The sequence below is a fragment of the Catharus ustulatus genome, chromosome 13, assembly GCF_009819885.2.
Source record: "Catharus ustulatus isolate bCatUst1 chromosome 13, bCatUst1.pri.v2, whole genome shotgun sequence".
Taxonomy (NCBI): domain Eukaryota; kingdom Metazoa; phylum Chordata; class Aves; order Passeriformes; family Turdidae; genus Catharus; species Catharus ustulatus.
Window position 1 is genome coordinate 14,507,300 of NC_046233.1, and position 22,227 is coordinate 14,529,526.

Sequence of the window (22,227 nt, forward strand, 5' to 3'; positions counted from 1 at the left end):
TGTCAAATGGCATTTCCCATAACTTCCAATTAAAGAAAGATTAAAGGAATTGATTTGCCTTCTGATTAAAAACAGAGAAAGAGCTTGGTTAATATACATAACAGGAAAATCTCCAGCCTCAAAACCAAGATATATTCATTTGAAGGGATTAACACTGACTTCTCACCCAAAATGCAGAATAAGGAGTTAAAGTCACAAATTCCAGATGTGCTAAAGCAAGGAATTCAAGGAGAACTCACATCTGAAATCCTCAGCAAAAAGTCTCACAAGTCTCCTGCCCCCTAGCTCAGGGATGCACTGTGCCAAAGGAGGTGTCAAATTTAATGGCTCTCAGTGGACTTGTCCTGTCTTTTTGAGTCCATGAGGCTTTTAGCCTTCAAACCACCTATGACAAGGACACCACCAAGCACCATCCTTCTCACCCTTTGTCTTTTCAAAGACCTAGTCTTACTTTTTGAATGTCAGCTCTCAGCAGTTTGTCCACCACATCAACCAGAGGGCAGATGAGATAATGGACAATATGAAGGACAGAAGTTTCTGCAAATCCCTCATTCTGTCTCACATCACAGTAGATGTGCACTGCACATTATTGATTTGGCTCTGTATGTTTACATGTGTATGTTTACATGTAGTGAGTCTGCAATCCTGAAGAACTATCTTGAGCTAATTGGACAAACTTGATACAGTCTGAAACTGCCTCAAGTGGCATTTGGATGAATTATTTTGTGAGCTGTGCTGTAGCTGGAATCAACTTTCATTACAACACAGCACAAATTATCAGAGACCAAGACTGAAGTGAATCAGGAAAATAAAGTTTACTGCAGATATAACCCTTGGTATTATACAGCAGCAGATGGCAAACTTCAACCTTAAACATCAATTAGAAATCATTAAAATTTCATCTATCCCTATCTATGGTAATTGTGAGTAAAATCCTCATATGCAATTGCATGCAAATCGAGGTCTTAACTTTTCTGTACATCTGGTGTTCTTTTATTGGACATTGTTGCAAACTCAATTTGCAATCAATATAAATTCTACCTGAGATTGATGATAAAACAAAACATTTAATTCTGCATTTGTACCATAATAGATACAAAGTGCTGATGCATGAGCCTATTTTGATTTTCCAGTGTTCCAAACCCTCTTAAATGCGTTGAATTTCTTAGGTTCCTTAGGTTTTCATTTTACCTTCCTCTTTTCATAATATGCCAACAGACACATAACTGGTAGGTTTACTCAGTGCTACTTGTAATCTGCCTCATCATCTTAAAAGTTGTTCAGACTGACAAACTCAGTCTCTTGACAGGTGTAAAAATTCTGCAGACATCAGAATTTTGTGAAGTGGGACTATCCCTGCACTCCTGCAAGCATGGAGAGGAAGTTCACAAAAGCCCAGATCAGATTATTTATTCTACTCAGTGAAGAGCACACCAGAGAGCCCTTCAAAGTGCCTGGCTTCAAAGGTTTTGTCCTGAGATATTCTTGGCTGAATTGGAGTTAACTTAAAGCTGACTTAAAACAGGCTGTGCTTGAAGCACAGCACCCTCCAGGTTGATTTATAAAAGCCTGAAATTCTATATTCAGTGTTCTGGAGTCAAAGCACAGATTCCCCTGGCACTGCCCTGGCTGGACAAACTCAGCTTTGTTGTGCTTCTGACACAGAATTTGGAGGTGCACTGGTGGGTGTGCACTGAGATCATTCTTTGTTAAGCATTTCAACTCAGCAACACCTGGAGAAATGAGAGTTCCATGGCTCAGGCATGAAAGTAGATCTAAAGAGAAAAAGATCCCATCGAGAAGTGGGAAATTGTCACAGGACCTGGAGAGCCTCAGAATTGCTTAATCATCTTATAAATTTGACTTCTGTCTTCTGTATGTAAAGTGAACTGTGTGATTGAATTCAGGACACAGAAGTGATCCTCTCAAGTTAAACCTCAACTTGGAAGATGCTGCTTCAGCTTAAAAAATCTGATTTTTCAAGCTGAAGAGATCTCATTTTCTTCCTTCTGTTGGTTTTATCAATTCTTAGCAAATTAATTCTAAAATTTTGGTATTCCTACAAAGCATTTATTCTTCAAAACATGATTGTTCATAAATTTTTACTGTTATTATTTGGAAATTAGTTTAGATGGAGGTCTTTCTGTTTCATTCAGAACTGTTGTATCTAGTACTATTTTAGCTAATTCCTGTTAGTGGCATTCCATTAATCAGCTTACTGTCTAACTGGGAGGAGGGGCTGGATGGAAATCAAGTAATTGTTCCAAGGAAAGCCAAGATGTCAAACGTGACTGTTAAGAAATTGTGTTACATTTTTCAGAGAATTATGCATCCCTGCTTAATCTGCAGAGCAGATGGACAAACCCATGTCCTTCAAGAAAATGGAGAGCACTGCCTCTACAAAACAGTATCCCAGAGAAGGTTTGCTGTTGAGTACTACCAGGTTTAACAAAATCTGTGCTCCAGATATAAAAAAATCCAAGTGTTTGACTCCTCTCATGAATAGCAGTATGTTAATTTCAGATTAACAATTTGTTAATTTGTATTGCCCAAACTTCACAAAAATTTATAAAACCTATGCATAAGTTTGGCTTGCTAAATCTAAGGGCTCAAGAAACTAAATTAACTAATGTGATCAACAACGTGTTTGTTTTTTAAATAACTATATTATATGAAAATGAAAAGTTATAGTATCCACACAGGTGTTCTGTATTAAACACTTTCTCTCTTTTGGAATCTGCTATTCTATCTATATATACATTATACAAAATTGGATGTGTTTTGTATTTTCCACATACTGGATACAAAAAAATACAAGTACAATGCATTTACTATTCAGATAGATGATGTAAAATTATTACCTCAGTTTATGTAGCACCAACAAGCATAGCCTCAATGCTCAGGAAGATCTAAATTTATCTACTAAATTGTTATCCTGAGACAGACTGGAAACTAGGATTGCTACAAAATAATTGTTGGCTTCTTGTGGCAAAGTTTTTAGAAGAAACTGTGGTTGATGGACTAATGGAGTCTTAGCAATACTCCAAGTTCAGCCTCAATTTCCAATCCAATTTCGACCCACTTTTATTTAAAATTTCTGGGGAGAAATAATAGCTGCTTCTTAGTATTTGCAATGATCTGTGACAAGAAATTAGTTCCATGCTTTGACTGCAGTACAGGTCAGCAGTCAGCTGAGGCTGAGATACCAGATATCCTGTCAAAGTCAATCAAGTTCACCTCATGGGAAACCTTTCTCTGGGAGTTAGTTTAAATCCTCCTCAGGAGGGGTCTTCATGTTAAGATGCCAATTAGAAAAAAATTATTACTATAATAATATATATATTTTTTTTTTTTAATATCACATTTTTTATCCTAATGTAAACTTTTAATCTGTGCATTCCTTGGCTTGGTAGCTCTGCTTGCATGTCTGAATTTGATCATTCCCTTTTTTGTCTTTCTGAAATTAAGTCCTGTCTCTTTGCAATCCAAAACTGGATGATTCTGAGCTTTTAATAACAAGAGAATATAAATAAAGGTAATTAGTCCAAATCATTATGTAAAAGGCAGGGGGGAGTTAACCTTGATTTTAACATGCAACCAGATTCAAGTAGTTAACACTCAAACAGAAAAAATTCTGCCTGCAATCCCTGGCTCTTTAGGGAGATTTCTGCAGGATATTAACGCTGCCATCCAAGACCTCTCTCTTTTGCAGCTGTACCTCAGGAGTTAACTGTGTGCCTGTGCAGCCATGGAAGGCTGGCAGCTCTGTGCACACAGCACACGGATGCCTTTGGGGATGAGCTGACTTGTTTCACTCCAGAGCCTCCCTCAGATGACCTGTGAGTGGTGCTGAGCAATGCTAGCAGAGCAGAACTAAGCTTTCCCTAGCTACAAAGGAGGAAAAGGCAGGAATAAGAATTCTCTAAGATTTTCAGGCATGTTTCCTCACAATTTTTAACACTGCTAAAGATTCGCAACTGATTTACAAATGGAAAAAAGCAGTGGAGCATGATTTGATTTCTCTCAGACAATAAGTTGAAATTCATTGCTGACAATTGTTTGATGCAGGAACATGCCTTCCCTTTCTGCAGGTCGGATGGGACTAACATGGCTTTGATCACCCTAAGTAGTTGATTCCCATAAGCTTATTAAATCATTCAATTCAAACTTCTAGACTATTATTGCTTATTTGACTCTTGGTCACATTTTTGGAAAGACATTTTTAGGAGACTCCTTGTCAGCACACACTGATGACAGTTTTGATAATACTTCAAGCATATTTTGCAGTTTTTTGTTTATAGCCTAATAATACATTTTGTGCATGAGCCAAGGGGTTTTCTTGTGTGAGATGTATTTGTAAAGTATTTGCTTGTGTTTAGGAAATATCTTTGGCTGCACATCAGCTGGTTTCAAGTACACCATACCTGCGTCTACCCTTAAATATCCCCAAATAGGAGCATTCTAAAAGGTGTTGGGAGTAGAGATTGAGCTCCTGGCCTGATTGACACCAATATTCTGGCTGTACAGACACTTATGCAAAAGTGCATGTAGACATACACAAGAGTGCAGTGCAGCCTGAACAGTGTGTTACAGAAATGATGGATTTTTTTAGATGTTCTAAAAGCCTTCAATTGGGGGATATAAAGATCAATTTCTTAAACAGGAGACAAGTTCCTACATGCATCCCTTTTTTGTTATAAAAGCAGAGGAACAATGAATGAAGAATCTTTGATGATATATGTTATTAGCAAAAGGTAGTAACAGTTTTTAAAAGCTGACATATCAGCAAAAGCTATATTTTAGAAAAATCTGACATCCCTTTCCTTAAACCTTCTATGAGTTTTAGGTATATTTTAGATGGCCTAGACATGTCAGATAATGATCTGAGTATTTTAAACAAGAATCCTTTGGAGAATATCTTGCTAACATATCAGTAGGTGTATTAATAGGCAAACCCATGTAGGACCGTGTATCATTATTCAGCAATTTTAGCTCGAGTGGTTCAATCTCAGAAATTCCCAATTCAATCTGAACAATGCTAGACAGGTATTAGAAAACTGAGGAGCTTTAAAATCGGACACATCTGTCCATAAAACTGACCTAGTAAAATTCAGTTGCCACTGAGACATTTGTCCCATCTTTGAAGCAACTGTGCTGGCACAACCCATCCCATTAAATACTCTGTTTCTCAGAGGCCCTGACAAACTCTCATTCAAGCTAAAGCTGGATTATTCAAGTGTAGTAAATCAAGATAACTTCACTATGGTGAAAACAAGAAGAATTAAATGTGATCATTTTGGTGCTCATGAGAAAATTGGGGGTTTTGCTGGCAACTATCACTGCTTGTTATCTGTGTGTATCAAATGAAGCAGTTAAAAATAAAAAGTAATTTACAAAATACGTGTTTGCCATTAATAGATTATACATCGAGGTGCTTCAAAGGCATGGGAAAAATCTGGAGCCAGATATGCAAATGAAGATTCCAGTTCTTCAATTCCTGAGAGCTTGCTAGCATAAACTGGAAGTGAGGCAGCGAGTACTATGCTCTCAGCTTTAGAACATGAGCCAGAGCCTTAAAAACCTGGGCACACAGAGGCTGCCACTTGGCTGATAACAGGGACTGAACCAGGATCCAAAACTGAAAGCATGAGCCTCCAGTGAGGGTTCCAGAGCAAACAGAAAGGACCATGACTGGGAATAAACACAGTTCCTATACAAATGGAGAACAGACACAGCCAGAAACGCTCACTTTGGGAGCACACGTGCTGCACTGGCTGCTGAGAACAGCAACAACACCCCTTCACCTCTCAATTCAAACCTTTGGCATAAGGAGTTGTATTTTTTGTGGACAAACCTCGCAATGCCTGCTATCCAGTGAGTTACAGTTCAGTTAGAGAGAGAAGAGGCCAGACAAAGACACTAGAACCCAGCAGGACACACAGGGCTGGGATGCAGGCTGGTGAACCAAGGGATGCCCACAGGAGTCACCACGATCTGAAGGGTCCCCAGCAGCAGCAGAATCATGGCCTGGACCCACAACAGATACACTTGAGAGAAAAATCATTGTTGGTGCTTGGAGAACTTTCAAAGTAAATTTGCTGTCATTAGCCAGGTGATAACGAGCTGTGCCAGTGGGTGCTGCTGGAAGCTGTCATTTCCAGCTGCCATCCTTGCTGACAGAATGCCACTTAACACTGTGCAAAACAATGCACAGATTTCACCCCCTCACATTGCACCTGCTAGCAAGAGAAGCCTGCATAAATTTATTTCACTGTTCACACAGTGACCAAATGAAAAATGAGAATTTTTTTGTGCAGTTTCTATTATTTGTGGGTTTGATTTTATTTGTTTTGGATGAAACTCATTCAGTCTGCGTATAAATAACAGAGTTCTAAGCAAAAGGCAACCCACAAGCCCCAGGCACATCGAGCTAAAATGGCTTCCTCAAATTCTTTTATTACAATTTGGTATTCCCCTAATGTTTTTACAATTTTCAAATGAAATTAAATCTTTTTGAATTTTTAGCTAAATCTATCTAAGCTTGATCCAGTGATAAAATTAAAATATATGAATTGTCATTCCTCTTGTTCTCAACAAGTAATTTCAGTTCAACAATGGGCAACTTGTTGGTGTGGAAGAGAGAAAGAATCTGAATTTATAATTTATTTATATAGGCATCAGTTAAGATAGATTCCAAATCCACCTGAACATATGATTTTGATTATAATTCACTAGGTGGAAAAATATTTGCTTCACTGTCTAATAATCCTAGTATATTTTGTAATAAAATGAGAAATTACATCTGCGCACCTGTAAATATATTCTACATTGGAAACTCCTTACAGAGAAAGAAGTAAAAAAACAACTTCTGTACTTTTCAATTGTTTATAATTTTTGTATACTTTTCATTTTGTCTGACCACGAAAATATTCATCATCCTACTCTAATGATTCTAATTTTTCTGCTGTCATTGGAGACTCTGCAAAGGTTTCTAAAGGGCAGCAGATTAATTAGGGCATCAAATCCCAGGGGAAAAAATGTTTAATTCCGAGATACTCAAATTGTTTCTCTATGTTTTGTAACAATTCTATTCTAAGTTATAAGCGCAGCAACTCTCCAAAGCTTTTTATATTCGTTTTCTTTGAAAAAATCTGGAGGAATTGTAAAGCCCTGAAATGCAGGTACACTTTTGCCTCAAAAGACATCAAAGGTGTAATTTTTTTCTAGATAGCCATGGCACACTTTCCCATTTCAGGAAGAATTAAAATAATTGCCATCACCATGAACACAAACCATAAAGCACATACTAATTCTACAATCACAGTGTCCCCTAGAAAATGAGAGAGTTGGAATGTAAACTCCAAGGAAATGAAAAAATCTTTACAATGGGAAATCATGCAGTAGTCTATATGTAGCCATACATAATTGTTACTCAGTGTTGAAGATCTGTGTGTTTCTAGCCAGTTTTGTACCTGATAACAGACAGTGGAAGAAGATATTCATAGTTGCCCCTTTTTTTGTCTTTCAATCCTAAACAAATGCCATTTTACCATCCTAATTATCTTTAAGAGTGATATTCTCTTAAAAACATGTCCATATTTTATACTTCAGTATCACAGATTTTATGAGACTAAACTCTGTGTTAAATGTTTTAGCGACAGCTTATTCCACCTCAACTTGCAACAAATGACACCATAAAAATCAAGTGGTCATTCACTGGGTAATATCACATTCTTAAATGCACCCAGTACTCCACAACAGCTGCACTATTAGTAAATAATCCCACTTGGCCAGTCAAACTTGAACAAACTCACAAAATGAGCTGCCCTCAGCAACAAAACCAAAAGTCCCACTAAGATACTCCTTGAGATAAGTTAACCCTTCTTAACAGTTTGCTAACCAGTAATCACTTTTCTTCTTCCATACATATTTTCTAACAATTGAACTGTTATAATTGTGTTTTTAATAAGGTCCTAATAGCTGCAAAGACTTGCTGCTGAGTACCAAGTGGTACAGAATATTCTCAGTGATGTTCAGCACCTGTGGGAGGTTCTGTCACAGGCTTCTTGAAAGGCCTTAGGCAAATCACTCACATCAGATACTGAGATACTCCAAGATTCGCAGAACAACATGATGTCACTTAGAGCAGAATGGGGTTGAGCAAAGAAATGTCTATCTGTGTTTTTAGGCGACTCTATTCATTTAAAAATCTGTGTGTCCATTTTCCTCCATTCTTCAGTTTCCCAGTCTGTGTCCAGCTGACTGTTGATGTCGCAAGACTCTGGAAGTACCATAAATTACACCAAAGGAGCATTTTAAAGTGAGGATTTACACAGTTAGATTTTTGAATACCTTTTGCTGCTTCTATGGAGATGATGTCAGAGCCACAGCTCCTGCAAATTTGCAGTTTCTGAATGGTTAACATGATTTTCAGTCCCCATGGCAAGCAATGTCAGTTGAGAGCTTTCTTAGTTCTAATTTATGCTAGCATTGTGAAAAATTCTGCACAAATACTGCAAAAACAGAGCTCTTAAGCCTAATCAGTGAAGACATGCTTAATATCTGTAGGCTCACCCAAAAAAATGCTAGTCCAAAGGACATAAATGTAGTTTTACATTTATCCAAATGGAATAGGCAAAAAAAAACCCCTCAAATAAACAATGAATAAATTTGTTTCTAAAATGTCCTGTTAGCCTGAGGAATCCATTAGCAGGCTGTGACTGGAACAAGTATGCAGCCGAGCTTGTCTCCTGTAAAACTCACCAAGATTTCCTGTTGATGGCACAGCTCAATCCCCACTTGAGCAGAGAAGTTCAGTGATTTATGAACTTACCCAGTACAACACATCAGTCCATCCTTCCATGGTTATACACTGGAACACAGTCAGCATTGCAAATGCAAAGTTATCAAAGTTGGTGATGCCTCCGTTTGGTCCAACCCATCCACCCTTACATTCGGTGCCGTTCATGACGCACTGACGGCCGTTCCCTGAGAATGCACAAGGTGCTGGATCGTCTTCAACTAGGATATCTGGAAAAGGACCAAAAACCAGGACTGAGACCTCCAGTTTGCATGAGTTACCCCTTCCCATGAGGAAACACCAATACCATTATGAGATAAATCTTCACGTTGAGAAAGGCAGCACATCAGAGATTTGAAGCTTTTAGTCTCTCTCAGATCTGGGCTTTACAACCCCAAAAATAAAAATAATTAAGCAGTGGAAAGAAACACAACGCACTAACAGATCATTTCTTAGAAGCTCCTCATGCTGATTTTTTCTTTCCTCTTCACTGTTGCTGTTTCACTTCAAGGCACTTCACACCAACACATGGACCACTAAGGAAAAATGAGTCTCATTCCTATGCAGAGTCATCTTCATAACTTAGCTGAAAAGGAAACCACCTTTAGCCACCAGTTAAGATGGTTTCACTGTTTCAGAGTTCTCTCACAACACACACTTCCATTCCATTGTTTCACTGGATAGAAGAATAGTTTTCCTTCTTCACTCATTTCACAACTGCACTCCTCACCACACTGCTACAATCTGGATTTGTGCCTTGTAGGTAGTCACCCTTATTTTCTTCACTACTGGTATTCAGCTACACAGATCAGAAATAAAATCAATTCAGAGCATGGTCTAGTCTATAACTAGCTTGATTTTTTTCATGACTTTGGTATTGGGGTTTTTTTCATTTAATGTACTGTACCTAAAATTGTGAACCAGTGCAAACTGGGGCTACAACAGCTTTAGTGCTTTGGTCCGTAGTTCTATTTCAAACTGAAATCCCACAGATTTGGAAGAAAACATCATCACACCCTAATTTTAATGAACAGTTTAATAACTTACCTGAATCAATAAGAAAACAAGATTTGTGCATTTTTCCAATAAAAAGTTCCAATCCTATAATAGCATAGATTATGATTACAAACAATACCAAAAGGGCAATATGGAGGAGGGGGACCATGGCTTTTATAATGGAGTTCAGGACAACTTGTAAACCTAAAAAAAAAAAGACACAAGATATGAACCATATTTCTATGTCTTACTCTATCAAATTTTACACATCATTAGGAACTAATGAAAGACATCCAGGGATAATGAGATTTTTTAAAAAACATCTACTACCCAGAACCACAAAATGTTCCTGTAACATAAGAATCTAAAACTTTCTGTCCATTTAATTCCTCTGTTAGTAAAGTTTATGTCATAGAAGTCAGTGCTTGAAATGTGTCACAAGAATATGTGGGTGCTTTTATAAAGAGAAGGCACACAGTGTGTGCCTGTAGGTCATTTTATATGACCTTTAAGAAGTTCTGTGATAAAACAAAAACTTTATGGCAAGTTCTGAGAAATTGTGCACTCAGCCAATTGTAGACCTGTCTTCTTACTCTGGAGAGAAAAATATAGCTAACTGGGAAAACATTTTTAATCTGAATAAACTTATTCTTTTATAACTCATCCCTTTCAAAACTGCTCTATTTTTTTTTTCCAATTAAATATTTATCCTACTTTTGGCTTTACCAAAATTACCTAATCCCAGACTAATGAAGCTGCCACAGTAGCAATGAGAATAAAATATGCCTCTTTTTTAACTTGCTAGACTTCCTCTCTGACATTTCATAGGACTGCTTCTGTCCTCACTGAAGCCCTTTTGCCAAAAATCAGTCATTTCCATGTAACAGTCCATGATATAATGCACACAGAATTAGCTTTCTTCCTTTAAATGCCTTGGAAAGTGCTGAACTGGAAGTCATGAACCTCATATAGCCCAAATAGCTTCAATAATTAATAAAGCGTTAAAAGAAAACGGGAAATATCAGAAAATTCAATTGCTTTCTTAAACAATATTGTTCTACTTTTCAAGCTTCCTAATTTATCTGTTAGCTCTGCTGAGATACACAGAAGGCATTCATGTGCATTGGAGGGGGCAGGAAACACAAGTGTGCAATGTGCTCTGGCATACACTTACCAACATATAAATTATTTTAGGACCACCTACGCTTTCAGATGCAGGGGTTTAGAATTTAAAAAAAATCTGAATTTTATTTTCTGGTGTATTTGCATTTTAACATGTAATGCACTTTTATATAAAGCTTCTAGAAAGGAAGTGTATTCCCCTGTCTGCTTATTGAACTGTGTAAGGAGATCATACCATGACTGAATTCACAATCCCTTGCTCAACTTGAAATAGGGTATCATTCATCTTGAAATTCACTTTCTATACATAGCCAGCAAACAAAACTTCAACTTTATCCCATCTCATTTCTGGAGTGCATGGAAGAAGACAGTTCAATAATCAGAGCAGTCCCATTCCTGATTGCATGGAAACAGAGAGCAGAGCTTACTGGGCACTCCTGATACAAGTCGGAGAGGTCGCAGTACACGAAAGGCTCTTAGGGCTTTGACATCAAAGCCACCAGGTTTGCCACCTGAGTGGCTGCCACCGTCTGTTTCTTTGGTTAATTGTTCCAATATTACACTAAATAATCTAGAAAAGGAGATGAAAGGTAAGGTCAGCACTATCCATTTACCACACAGTCAAAGAGATTACTTTGGAAATCAGTTGAAGTGCAGATCATTCTGCAAAGCTGTTCAGATGTCAGACTGAGAGGTATATTTACACATTAAATCATGACAGACAGAGCTATAAGTGCAAGACTTTATAATCCCTCTGGAGAATGAGGATCACACAGTTTCCAATAATTCAACATTCAGCTTTTATATACAGATTGCTATTTTTAAATAAATGAAGCTACTTTGCCACTTCTGTTCAAACATTTTAGCTTTAACATTTGGAGAATTTATCTTCCCTTTAGAAGGAGAAATACATAATAAGTAAAACCATCTGGTTTAATTTTGGTAGAATATATGAACTCCAAGGGGAACAGCAGTAAAATATTCTATACAGAGTCAGCAGAAACTGAATATTTTAAAAATAATTAGAGTTCACCATTTAATAACACCAAAAAGATTTGTTTCTTACACATCATACCTCTGAGGAAAAATATATTCCCAGATGGCTCATTTATTATATTGTATTTTTCCCTGCAGAAATGAATTAGTCATTCATTAGAACAGTTTGCAAGACAAGACTTTTATTTTACTTTCCCACTTTAAGCAGCAATTTAAAGTGAAGCATGTTCTTGAAATCCAAATTCATTTTAGGGGTTTTTTTTAGTTTGAAGCTCCATCTCAGATGGGTTTCTAGACTGTCACTAGACCACACAAACTGTGTTATCCTTTGCACAGAGTCTGCAGTTCAATAACTGCACTTCTCCTGAAAGGATTATCAAGTTAATAGAGTTTTGCAATCATGAGAAATATTTCACACTTGTAAAGGATGCCTGAAATGTGCAGGATTTTAGTTTGGTCATGAAAAGTTTTCACAACTCTGGTTAAGAACTCTGTCATGCTGGGTAATTTCTTCCAATCATATATTATTTAATAGGTTGCCTAAACTAGATTATTGAAGGCTTTATCCTCCCCCAGTAAGCAGCTGACCCACATCAGTCAATATCCATCCCTAGACTTCTTCATTCTGCTCCAGAGAAAAACTCAGCCCCAAGGACTCTACAGAAATTACAAAGAACATCAGCAGCCCAAATACTGTTACACTAAATCCAGACATTGAATACCAGGTCCTGATGCAGCCCCAGAATTTAATAGAAACTTAATTGCAGGAAAACCAACACCTCAATGATTTCAAGAGTGACTATTTGTGCTCTACAGACAGACATTATTAAAATCAAGTCTGAATTCAGAGAATCTTTCAGCCTGTCAGTTTATACAACATGCAGAAAATTAAAAGGCATAGGCAGGTGCTAAGATTTCTCAGCTGGGAACTTATTCCTTCACAGAAATCAATAGAAATTACATAAGAGCCCATGCAGGTAAGTAGACTACTCGAAATAATTCTGACTCTGATGGGTTACAGAGAGAAGTGACAAAGAGTAGAAAGCATCACATTCATAGCTCTGTCATTTTGTGTAGGCCAGCTGAAACCAGGACATATGTCATTCCTAAAAAGCCATTAAGGTATACAACTACTGATCTTCTTTATTGAAAATTACATTCATATTCCTCTGCAGTTTAGCAAACTTTAAAGGTTTAATTAAGATTTTATTTTAAAAACATCTCTATATGTGTTTCCCTTTTGCTTGTAGAGATTTCTTTAGTTATAATTAAGATTAATGCAATTGGACTGCTGCAGTTTCTGCTGAGAAAGCAAATTTCAATACATTCAATATAGGACATCATGGCAGCTCTTCCAAAGCTATTAGAATACCTAATGAAATTTCCCATTGAAGCCAGCCAAACAGAATCAGGTCCAGAAGTGATTCCAATATCCACCTTGGGTTATATATGAAAATCAATTTTTCAGTGGGCTTTTATGTATTAATTAAATAAATGGGACTCATGCTTGCTCAATCATGCAGGCTGTGTTCTCACTGAAAGAACAAGAATGTTGCTCACAGTTATGTGAGTGTGTGACATGTTAGGAAACGCCCACCTTGTCTTACAGGTAGGCTGATGATAACCTGCACAAAAGTTTACATTCCAAACTTTTGGATCTGAATTACAACTTAATATTAGTGTGATATTTTAGACATTTGATAAAATATACTCCTTTTTTATTCATATTTTCAACAAATTCTGTGTGAGCATTTGACCTAACTACATTTAGCCTCCAATAAGGAGTGTTTTAGGAATTAGTGGAAAATTTTTTCGTTATCATGTATTTAGGACACAGTCAAAGATAGAGGTCATGTTAATTAGACTGCTCCAGGGTTACTGTAACTCCGTGGTCACTTGACAAAAGAGAAGAGCTGTGTTCAAGTGACTGCTTGGCAAGGGAGCAGAGCTCGTGTGTGGCAGTCTCCAACCTGCCCACCAAGCTTCCCCTTCAGGCACAGAGACCAATCTGTTGAGAATGACCTGACCTGATGAAGATCTATTTATACACAAATTTTAGTCCTGGACCAAAACTGCCTGTATGCCAAAGGACTGCCCCAAATACAACCTTCTCAGCAACATTTAGCATCTCATAATCAAATAGTTACACACCAGGCATTCTTATATTCACAGGACATCCCCAAATTTAACAGTGCTTTACCACAAATTCCTTTACTTAGCATCTCTTTCCCCTAAAGGAGGGACAACTCAATAGCAGCACACACTCTAATTTCTGATCCTTTTCAATTACAGGCAAACCTTGATTCCCATGTTCTAGAACTCATGTTCTAGATGATACATACTTTTAGCAAACAAAATTTACAGTACCAGTCAACATTAACATATTCCATAGCATCTAGGAAATTGGAGAATATACATTTCAAGATTAACTCCCTAGATAGCTGAAGGTAGGATCCAATGCAGTAGCACAACCACTGACAGTTGCTGACAGAAAAAATTATTTATCAATAAGTAGGAGCATAATGTAAGTTCCACTCTTCTGAACCTGCATAAGGCCCAAGCAGTTCCTTTTCTAGGGCAAAGAAACTCCCCAAGGTTTCCTGGCACAGTAAGGTGCACAGAATAAAGAAAAAATGGCATTTTTAACAGACATTTCCACCCCAGGCAAATCAAAATCATATCTGTATCTGGGGCCTGACAGTAAACTGGTAGCACCCAGTTTTATTCAGATTTTGGGAATATCAAGCAATCACTGTTAGTTCTGTCTCCCCAAGCACTCTTCTCCACTGTGAAACATGTGGGTCCTCCCAGAGGTCTTTGTGAAACAGATAAACTCCACATAACTGCAGTGAAGGGTTAAACAAATAAATTAAATAATAACGTGTGGCCCTTAAGAGATCAACACATGGAAAGGCATCAGGAGTTTACCTTGAAAAAATTAGAGGGAAAAGTTTCTGAAAAACAACTCTGGAAATCTCCAGCAGGACTCAGAAATCCCTGGGAACTTCTCTTATAAATGCAATGCGGTCTATAGCCCCAGATAGCACTGAAAATTTAGGACTTTTTAATTTTTTTTCACTCAGTTCATTCTTTACTCCAAATAAACAGAAATACAGCATAGTCTGCTACTCACAGAAACAGGTCTATACCTACCCCACTGTAAAGAAAAAATTGAATATTTGTATAATTGAAGATAAGCTACTTACCCTACTATTACTATTACAAAATCCAATAAATTCCATCCATTTCTAACATATGCATTGGGGTGAAATAATAATCCATATGCTATAATCTTCAAAAATGTTTCAACTGTAAAAATTATCAGGAAGGCATATTCTACTTTTTCCTGTGGAAGACAAAAAAAGTACAATGAGAATGAATGCAACAGTTCTTTTTACTATTGACACTGCAACAAGTGGGTTCTGATCAGGACTAAGGAAATACCTTCATAGCAGTTTATTTCACAGGTTTTAATTGCATAACACTTAATGATAACTCTACTGACAAGGTTAGAATTACATAATTGCACAAGGTTTTCTTGTTTTCACAGTCCATGAGAAGAAAAAAAGCTGTTTCTGCCACCGTGGAAGCATACTGTACCTTTGTTTAAGCAAACAGTCCCATCCAGGTCAGTGGGATTCTCTGCATTCATTAGAACCTGAAAATGTTGTAGAACAGAGCCCTGGAAATACTCTTGGAAGGTAAGCAGTGGTATACTTCCTTTAACTATTCCAAAAGTTTTAATTGTTTAATATTTTATACTGTCTTGCAACTTTTTAATCTTGATGTGTAATCTTGCATTGACTTATTGTCCCTTCCACACCACCAGAATTTCTTTAAAATACCCTACCATGTTTGAACAGATTTTAAGGTACTGTACCACCACCTCATATCACTGAAGCTCCCAACATCAGATTTAATGTTTGGGGTTTTTTTAATGTTATTAGTTTCTGTATTTGACCAAAATTCTTATTTCAGAGCTATGTACTGAATATCTTTTCCTAGCTAACCAGATACTCTAGAAAGAAGAAACCCCAAAAAATATTATTAGCATGCTTGACTTGGTAAATTGAAAAAGTCACCACTATCGAAACAGAGCCATTAACATCTGTTCTTTTTACCTTCAGACATGATCATTTCATTATTTTATATAACATTTTGTTTAGATATCTGTTGCTACTCAGATGTTACAGCCAAGAATAAAAGGCACAAAGAGTATGATTCATTTTTTAAACTTGTTCAGGAACACATGATGCTGCTCATTTATCACATACAAGGTTAATCACATGACTGCAACTGCTCAGTCAGGATCACCATCTTCTACTATCATTACTCAAATAGAATACCAACATTACACAAAAAAAATACATGATCCTTATTCATTACACACAAAAACCCACATTCCTTACTTGTCACACAGCTTGGCACTTTCATACACAACCAAAGGAAAAAACCAAACCTTAATCATCTGCAACTTAAACAAAGCTCTTGATATTCTTATGTGCAAATCTTTAATCTGGGCAGCTAGATTTCTTTTCCTGCCAAAAAGGCCATTTAGGATGGTTATGCAGAGGATGTGATAAATCCATTTATAAATCTGACACTGGTGATTTAATAGAAGCACAGGCTTAGCAATAAACTCCTTTCCAGGTCTTTCCCTGCAGCAAGGAGCCCCCTGGCATCACTGTGGCAGGTAAGGCTCTCTTACTGCAAAGCAAGGATTCCTGATCTCATCTCCTGCTCAGCTCAGTCCTATACCCTGCCTTTTTCCCCTCTTTTCAGTATACTTCATAAACACTGTGGAGCTTCATCCAAGGCTCCTCAGCTACTTTCCATTTTGAGTGAGATCGTCCAGCCCAGTGAAACTCAAACTTCCTAATACCTCTTTCAAAATTGTCCCTTCCACTTACCCATCCATTTACCACCAATCTGTGAGGACTGTTGCTAGATAGCAAGAGTGAAGTGGCCTCAGACAAGAAATGTGAATGCCTCGTGCACCAAAATCCATCAGAGATCACAATAAAAGAAATTACCAGCATTCCTGAGGAACAGATTCAGAAATGCTGAAATACAAAAAAAATCACACCTCATACACATTCCATAACAGCTATTTCTGTCTCCCTGCATACAACTAAATTTGCAGCTTGGTTATAGGAAGATAAACAATGTTGGAAAACATGAGAAGACAAATATTTTGGTTGTCATTTGCCATGGGTAAAATATCTATCAAAATCATAGTAGTAAAAGAAAAAGTGAGACAGAATATCTATGTTTCATGTATCACAAATTTCAATAGCTTCTTTACTTAAAAGGAACACAGGATCCAGGACTGGAGGGACCTTCTGAGACAAAATAATCTCATGGGTCCATATGTCCAGTGTTTTATAGGCAATGATGTGACTTTAACTCCATCCATTAAAGTACCAGTTTCATCCTAAAAACCACCGTTGCTCCCCTTCAAAAAATATTCCAAAGCTCTTCTGCTCTCTGGGCTAACCACCAGCCAAAGTTCTACAACTTCTTTAATGGTCACATAGCCCTGTAGCTCATTTTAATGGGACAGTTCAAATCTGAGCAACTCTGCCCTTTTATTCACCATCCATCCTTGGAAAATAATATTGGTCTCAGTCCTGCTCATCTCATTTATTTCATGGAAGTAGGAGTGCTTCCTATTTCCTAAACAGTATTGCAAATATTCCATTAGAGCCATATGGAATGTAGGACAATCTCATTTTTAAACCCATTGGAGGGTTTAAGATCAGTGTGTGTCACTTCCCAGATGGGCCATAAGAAACCTTGACAGCTGCACCAACAGGAGCCACATGAATCTCAGCAAGGAAAATGAGAAGTGCTGCACCTTGGGTTAAATAATCCCACACCAATATGGGCTGAGAAAGGACCTGGAAGTCACAGTGGCCACTAAGTTAAATATGTGCTCATTTAAATAAGACAAATTCCATATCTTCACTGTTTCATTTTTCCTCCCTTCCATGCTCTCACACACTCTTATTTATTCATTTTTAACCTGTGTGTCATCCATGGAGGCCAGATGAATGACTTGGCCCCACAATTACAACATTCAAAGTACAGACTGTGCTTTCTTTACAAACTGTTTGGTTCTTTAACAAGTAGGCAGCCAACAGATGTTCTCCACAAACTGCAGAGCTGACAACCTGCTCACCCTCAGGAAGGCTCTGGAGGTCTCTTCTCACACTTGGATAATTTCTTGTTGGTCACTATGGACATCAATTTTTGCCTTTGCAACCCTGATACATCTGTTGGCCACACATCACTTTGTATGTCCAGAGCTTAAGCAACCACTACTCAGGAGTAAATAACATTTAATTTTCAGTATTAATGAAAAAGTTGTAGAGGTAGGGTTGGTTTCGGAAAAAAAGCTAAAGAAGTAAGAGCTAAATTCAAAATACAGACCCAAGATTGCAGTTCTAGCAGGATATGATACACACATTTATCTGTTCTTTTTTCTCCACAGTGGAGAAATCATACTTTGTTCAAATTAGTTGATATTTTTAAATAAACACTTAATTTCATTCAAAATGGAAGTAGGAACACTAAAAAATGAGCCAACTAAACAAAACAAGGAAATATGTAAGAGGATGTATTGAGTGCTTGCAAAAGAAAACCTCTAATAAAAGAAATCAAAAAGGCAGTTTTGGTTAAAGCAGAGTTTGCACATAATTTCTAATATCTATTATTGCATTTAGCTCTGAACTACATCATAAAATTAGCAGAAAAATGTGACAGCTGTAGACCTACAGAAGATATGAAGCACAACAATATGTCTGCATTCTGAAGGATCTAATCCTGAGGCTGTATAGATTAATAGTTGTTTGTTCACTGATTTGATAAAGCTAGGTCATCTCTCCTCACAGGCAGCTGATTCCAGCAAGGCTGTCTGACACTTCTGTTAATGCTGCTCAACATCTTCTAGTCTCAGCAATCTTTTTCTGACTATATGATGCAACAGGACGGATAAGATAAATTGTCTTTCTCATGGAATCCATGGAGTTTGCCTTTGATATTGATCATGGGGCACAAAACAAAAGCAACCCTTACCCTATGAGTTTAGATCATTAGAACTTCATTTTCATTTAAAAAAAAAAAAAGCATTTGCTTTCTTATTTTAAGTAAATCAGCTTAGCAGAAACCCTGTTGCTCAGGAAATCTTTTTTCCCCCACCCTAGCCAGATGGTGTACATTACTCATCATTTATTATCTTCATATTTTCAAAATCTGAAAGAAATATGCAAAGCTACTGTTACATGTTAGAAGGTGACACACCAAAATTCTGCATTTACATTAAGATGTTTCACAAGGTAACTGGTTCAAAATGGCAAGTCATTAATTTGCAAAACCTTGATCTATTATGATAGGTAATTAAGCCTTACTACATTAAAATTTCTATTTCCTTGGCATCAGAGATGGAAATTACTTCTTAACTAAAGGAATGCATTTCTGTATGCAGACTAACAAACACGCATCAGAGTAAAAACTTAGCAGATAAAGTGACTCAATTTAAGCAAATTAAGCAGGCTGATCAATTTTCTGAAGTTTAGACACAACACAAGATATTTGGACATTATTGATTTAGGGATCAAAAACAAAAAAAAAAATCAAATGTTGTTTAATAAGTTGTGTGACTGATGTTTTGAAAACACAGATAAAGACATTTATCTTTTTGACAATCACCCATTTTTAAGTTCTGGCATTAGGAAAACACTCCATCTATAAGACAAAAAAGTAACTTGAGTTTTGAACATTAAACTATAACGATTTAATTTTCCACTTTGTATACCTGCATTCCCCTGAAAATCATCTGTGACATGCAGGACAGAAATAATTAGAAAACAGGAAAGTGAAACTATTTACTGCCACATGTGAAAAAATGTTATAGTAGTTTCCCAATTACAAAATGAAACACAAATTGAATCCATACACCTGGCAAAAAGTAATCTATATACTTGCCTTTATTTCAGCAACTTCAAGAGCAGAAACAAAGTAATTACTGCCAAGATTAGACATTGAAACTGCTCTCTATTTATTAGAAGAAATGGAATTATTTATCACTCAACAATTTGGTCATAACTATTGGATAAACTGTGCCTTTAGATACATAACAAACAAGGCGGGTGAGTTTGAAAAGCATATTTTAAGAATTCATGTTCTGATCAATCCAATTAAACCATGTTTCACCACCCTCAGCAGTCCTGACCCACTAGAGGGAATACAATCATTCTCTCTACTTTGTCAGATTTCTGCACTACTATTCTTTAAGTGCAGCTTTGCTTTTCTCTGTGCTCTGCAGCAACTTTAGAAAATACAATTTGTACACAAAATTATACTCCTTTAATATAGACCTGGTAACACACATTGTTTCCATACTTCAAGTGCACATTTCATGTACATGAGACCTTTTATATTTGAATACATTGAATACATGTAAAATCCAGTGCAAGACTGGGCAGGAATTTGGCATTAGGCCCAGAAACATCTCAGGTCTTTTGAGGAGCTTTATAGGACACCATCACATTACTGCAGATTCAGATGCTCTGGCATTTCAGGCTGGTGCATCTCATAGCAAGGTTGATACTTCAAAGTCAACACCAAGTGAAAACTCCATACTTGGGAGTAGAAATAAGTAGGTGTTACACAGCAAGAACATTCTTACAGCAGTTCAACAATAAATGAATGTTAAATGAATGGGATTTCATATTCCCAGTACCACTGCCAAGCAACAAACCTCACTCACAACATTTTTACTGTTTTCAAAGAGAACACAAAACCCTTTCATCTTTTTTGAACTGAGGATTCATAATGCCATGGTCTGGTCACAATTAACAACCATTGCACCCTCCAGATCTCAAGCAGGCATTTGTGTTTGCAGGAACAGAACATGCAATAAGAACATCTCAAATACTGAGCACAGCAAAGGAACAAAGTGGATGTGCAAGCTATACACTGAGGTGTAATTAAAATTAACTGCAATTAAATTTCCTTAAGTCCCTTTTTATCAAGGTAGTCTGAAGGAGTATTTGAATAACTTACATCACTGAAATAGCATCTCAAAGACTGTTTTAGCTTTACTTTCATCTGACAGGTTCTGGCAGCCAGAGGTAGATGAATAAGCAGAACATATTTAACACTGATTACTTTTTTCATTACTTCCTGCAATCACTTCCTCTAAATGCACTGGAGACCTGCATTTCTTCTTTGAGTGTGATTGCTTCTCATATTCTTAATCATGTATTTTGCATTTTACATTGTAACACAATAATGGAGATGTAAACACCTGTTCTGTAAATAAGCATTTGTAAACTGTGTGTACATTATAAATCCACTATAGGCACTGTCTTGCACACCTTCCTAGAGACACAGATAACCCTTCTGCTTCACATTGCTGTGAAGAAATGAGGCAAATGGTGTGATTTTGAAAATTTGATCACAAATAACTAAGAGCAAAACTGAACTCCTGCAAATTTGCCATCCACTAAAAAGTTATCAAGAAAGGGTCACGAAGGGGCCAATTGACCATCCACAAAAATTATCAAGAAAAGGCCCATGAAGCAATCACTTGGCAATGACTTCATCCTTACAATGTGTGAAAGGCAGGTTGTGGAAATGTCAGCAGGCACTGACACGAGCTTCAGTCCTAAATCCACTTGAAGACTGAGCACAGTATTCCAACTACTTGTTACCTACTACTAACAATTTCCATTTTCTCCCTGGTTTTCCAACCCATGTAGTTTCTTCTTTCACCAGCACAATCCTGAAGTGCACAGGAGTGGCTCTCACACCAGCTCTGGTCACTCTGCACTCAGTTTTTCTGTAGGAGCTTGCCAAAGCAAAATCTGTCCCAAGAGATGAAAATTCTCCAAGGCTCTAAAGGAATATGGCATCTCAAAGGAAAAGAAAGGGAGAAGACCAAAAGGGTAAGGGTTTTTTGTGTGTTAGCTGTTCATTCACAGCTCTATAATGTTCCAGTGCTGTGCTTTAAGAATATCAAGGACTTTCTGTAAAAAAAGAAAAAAACAAAAAAAACAACAAAACAACAACAAAAAAAAAGCTAAAAAAGCCCTACAAAACATTAAAACAATAAGGAGAACAGATTGGGTCTGTAGTTCTGCACTGATATTGTCAGCCAGGAAACAGAACAATGACATTCCTTGAGTAGGTGTTTTTTCCCTTGATTTATTCATCTGATTGCAAATCTAATTTCCATTTTCATTACTAAAGAACTGGACAAAACTGATAGAACAGTTTCATCACGATGCTTTACTCATTAATCTGTCAGA

At 37.0% G+C, this 22,227-nt stretch overlaps 1 protein-coding gene across 13 annotated transcripts in view; it reads right to left on the reverse strand.

Annotated features, from left to right (window-relative positions):
• The window catches only part of CACNA1D (calcium voltage-gated channel subunit alpha1 D), a 171,158-nt gene that overhangs the window by 92,959 nt on the left and 55,972 nt on the right, over positions 1 to 22,227 (reverse strand). For all 13 annotated transcript variants that reach the window (XM_033071448.1, XM_033071451.1, XM_033071458.1 and 10 more), the window contains exons 4-7: positions 15,121 to 15,260; positions 11,347 to 11,489; positions 9,848 to 10,000; positions 8,834 to 9,030 (exon numbers count right to left, since the gene is read on the reverse strand). In XM_033071448.1, coding sequence (XP_032927339.1) covers positions 8,834 to 9,030; positions 9,848 to 10,000; positions 11,347 to 11,489; positions 15,121 to 15,260 — 633 coding nt within the window. The remainder of the gene's footprint in view (positions 1 to 8,833; positions 9,031 to 9,847; positions 10,001 to 11,346; positions 11,490 to 15,120; positions 15,261 to 22,227) is intronic.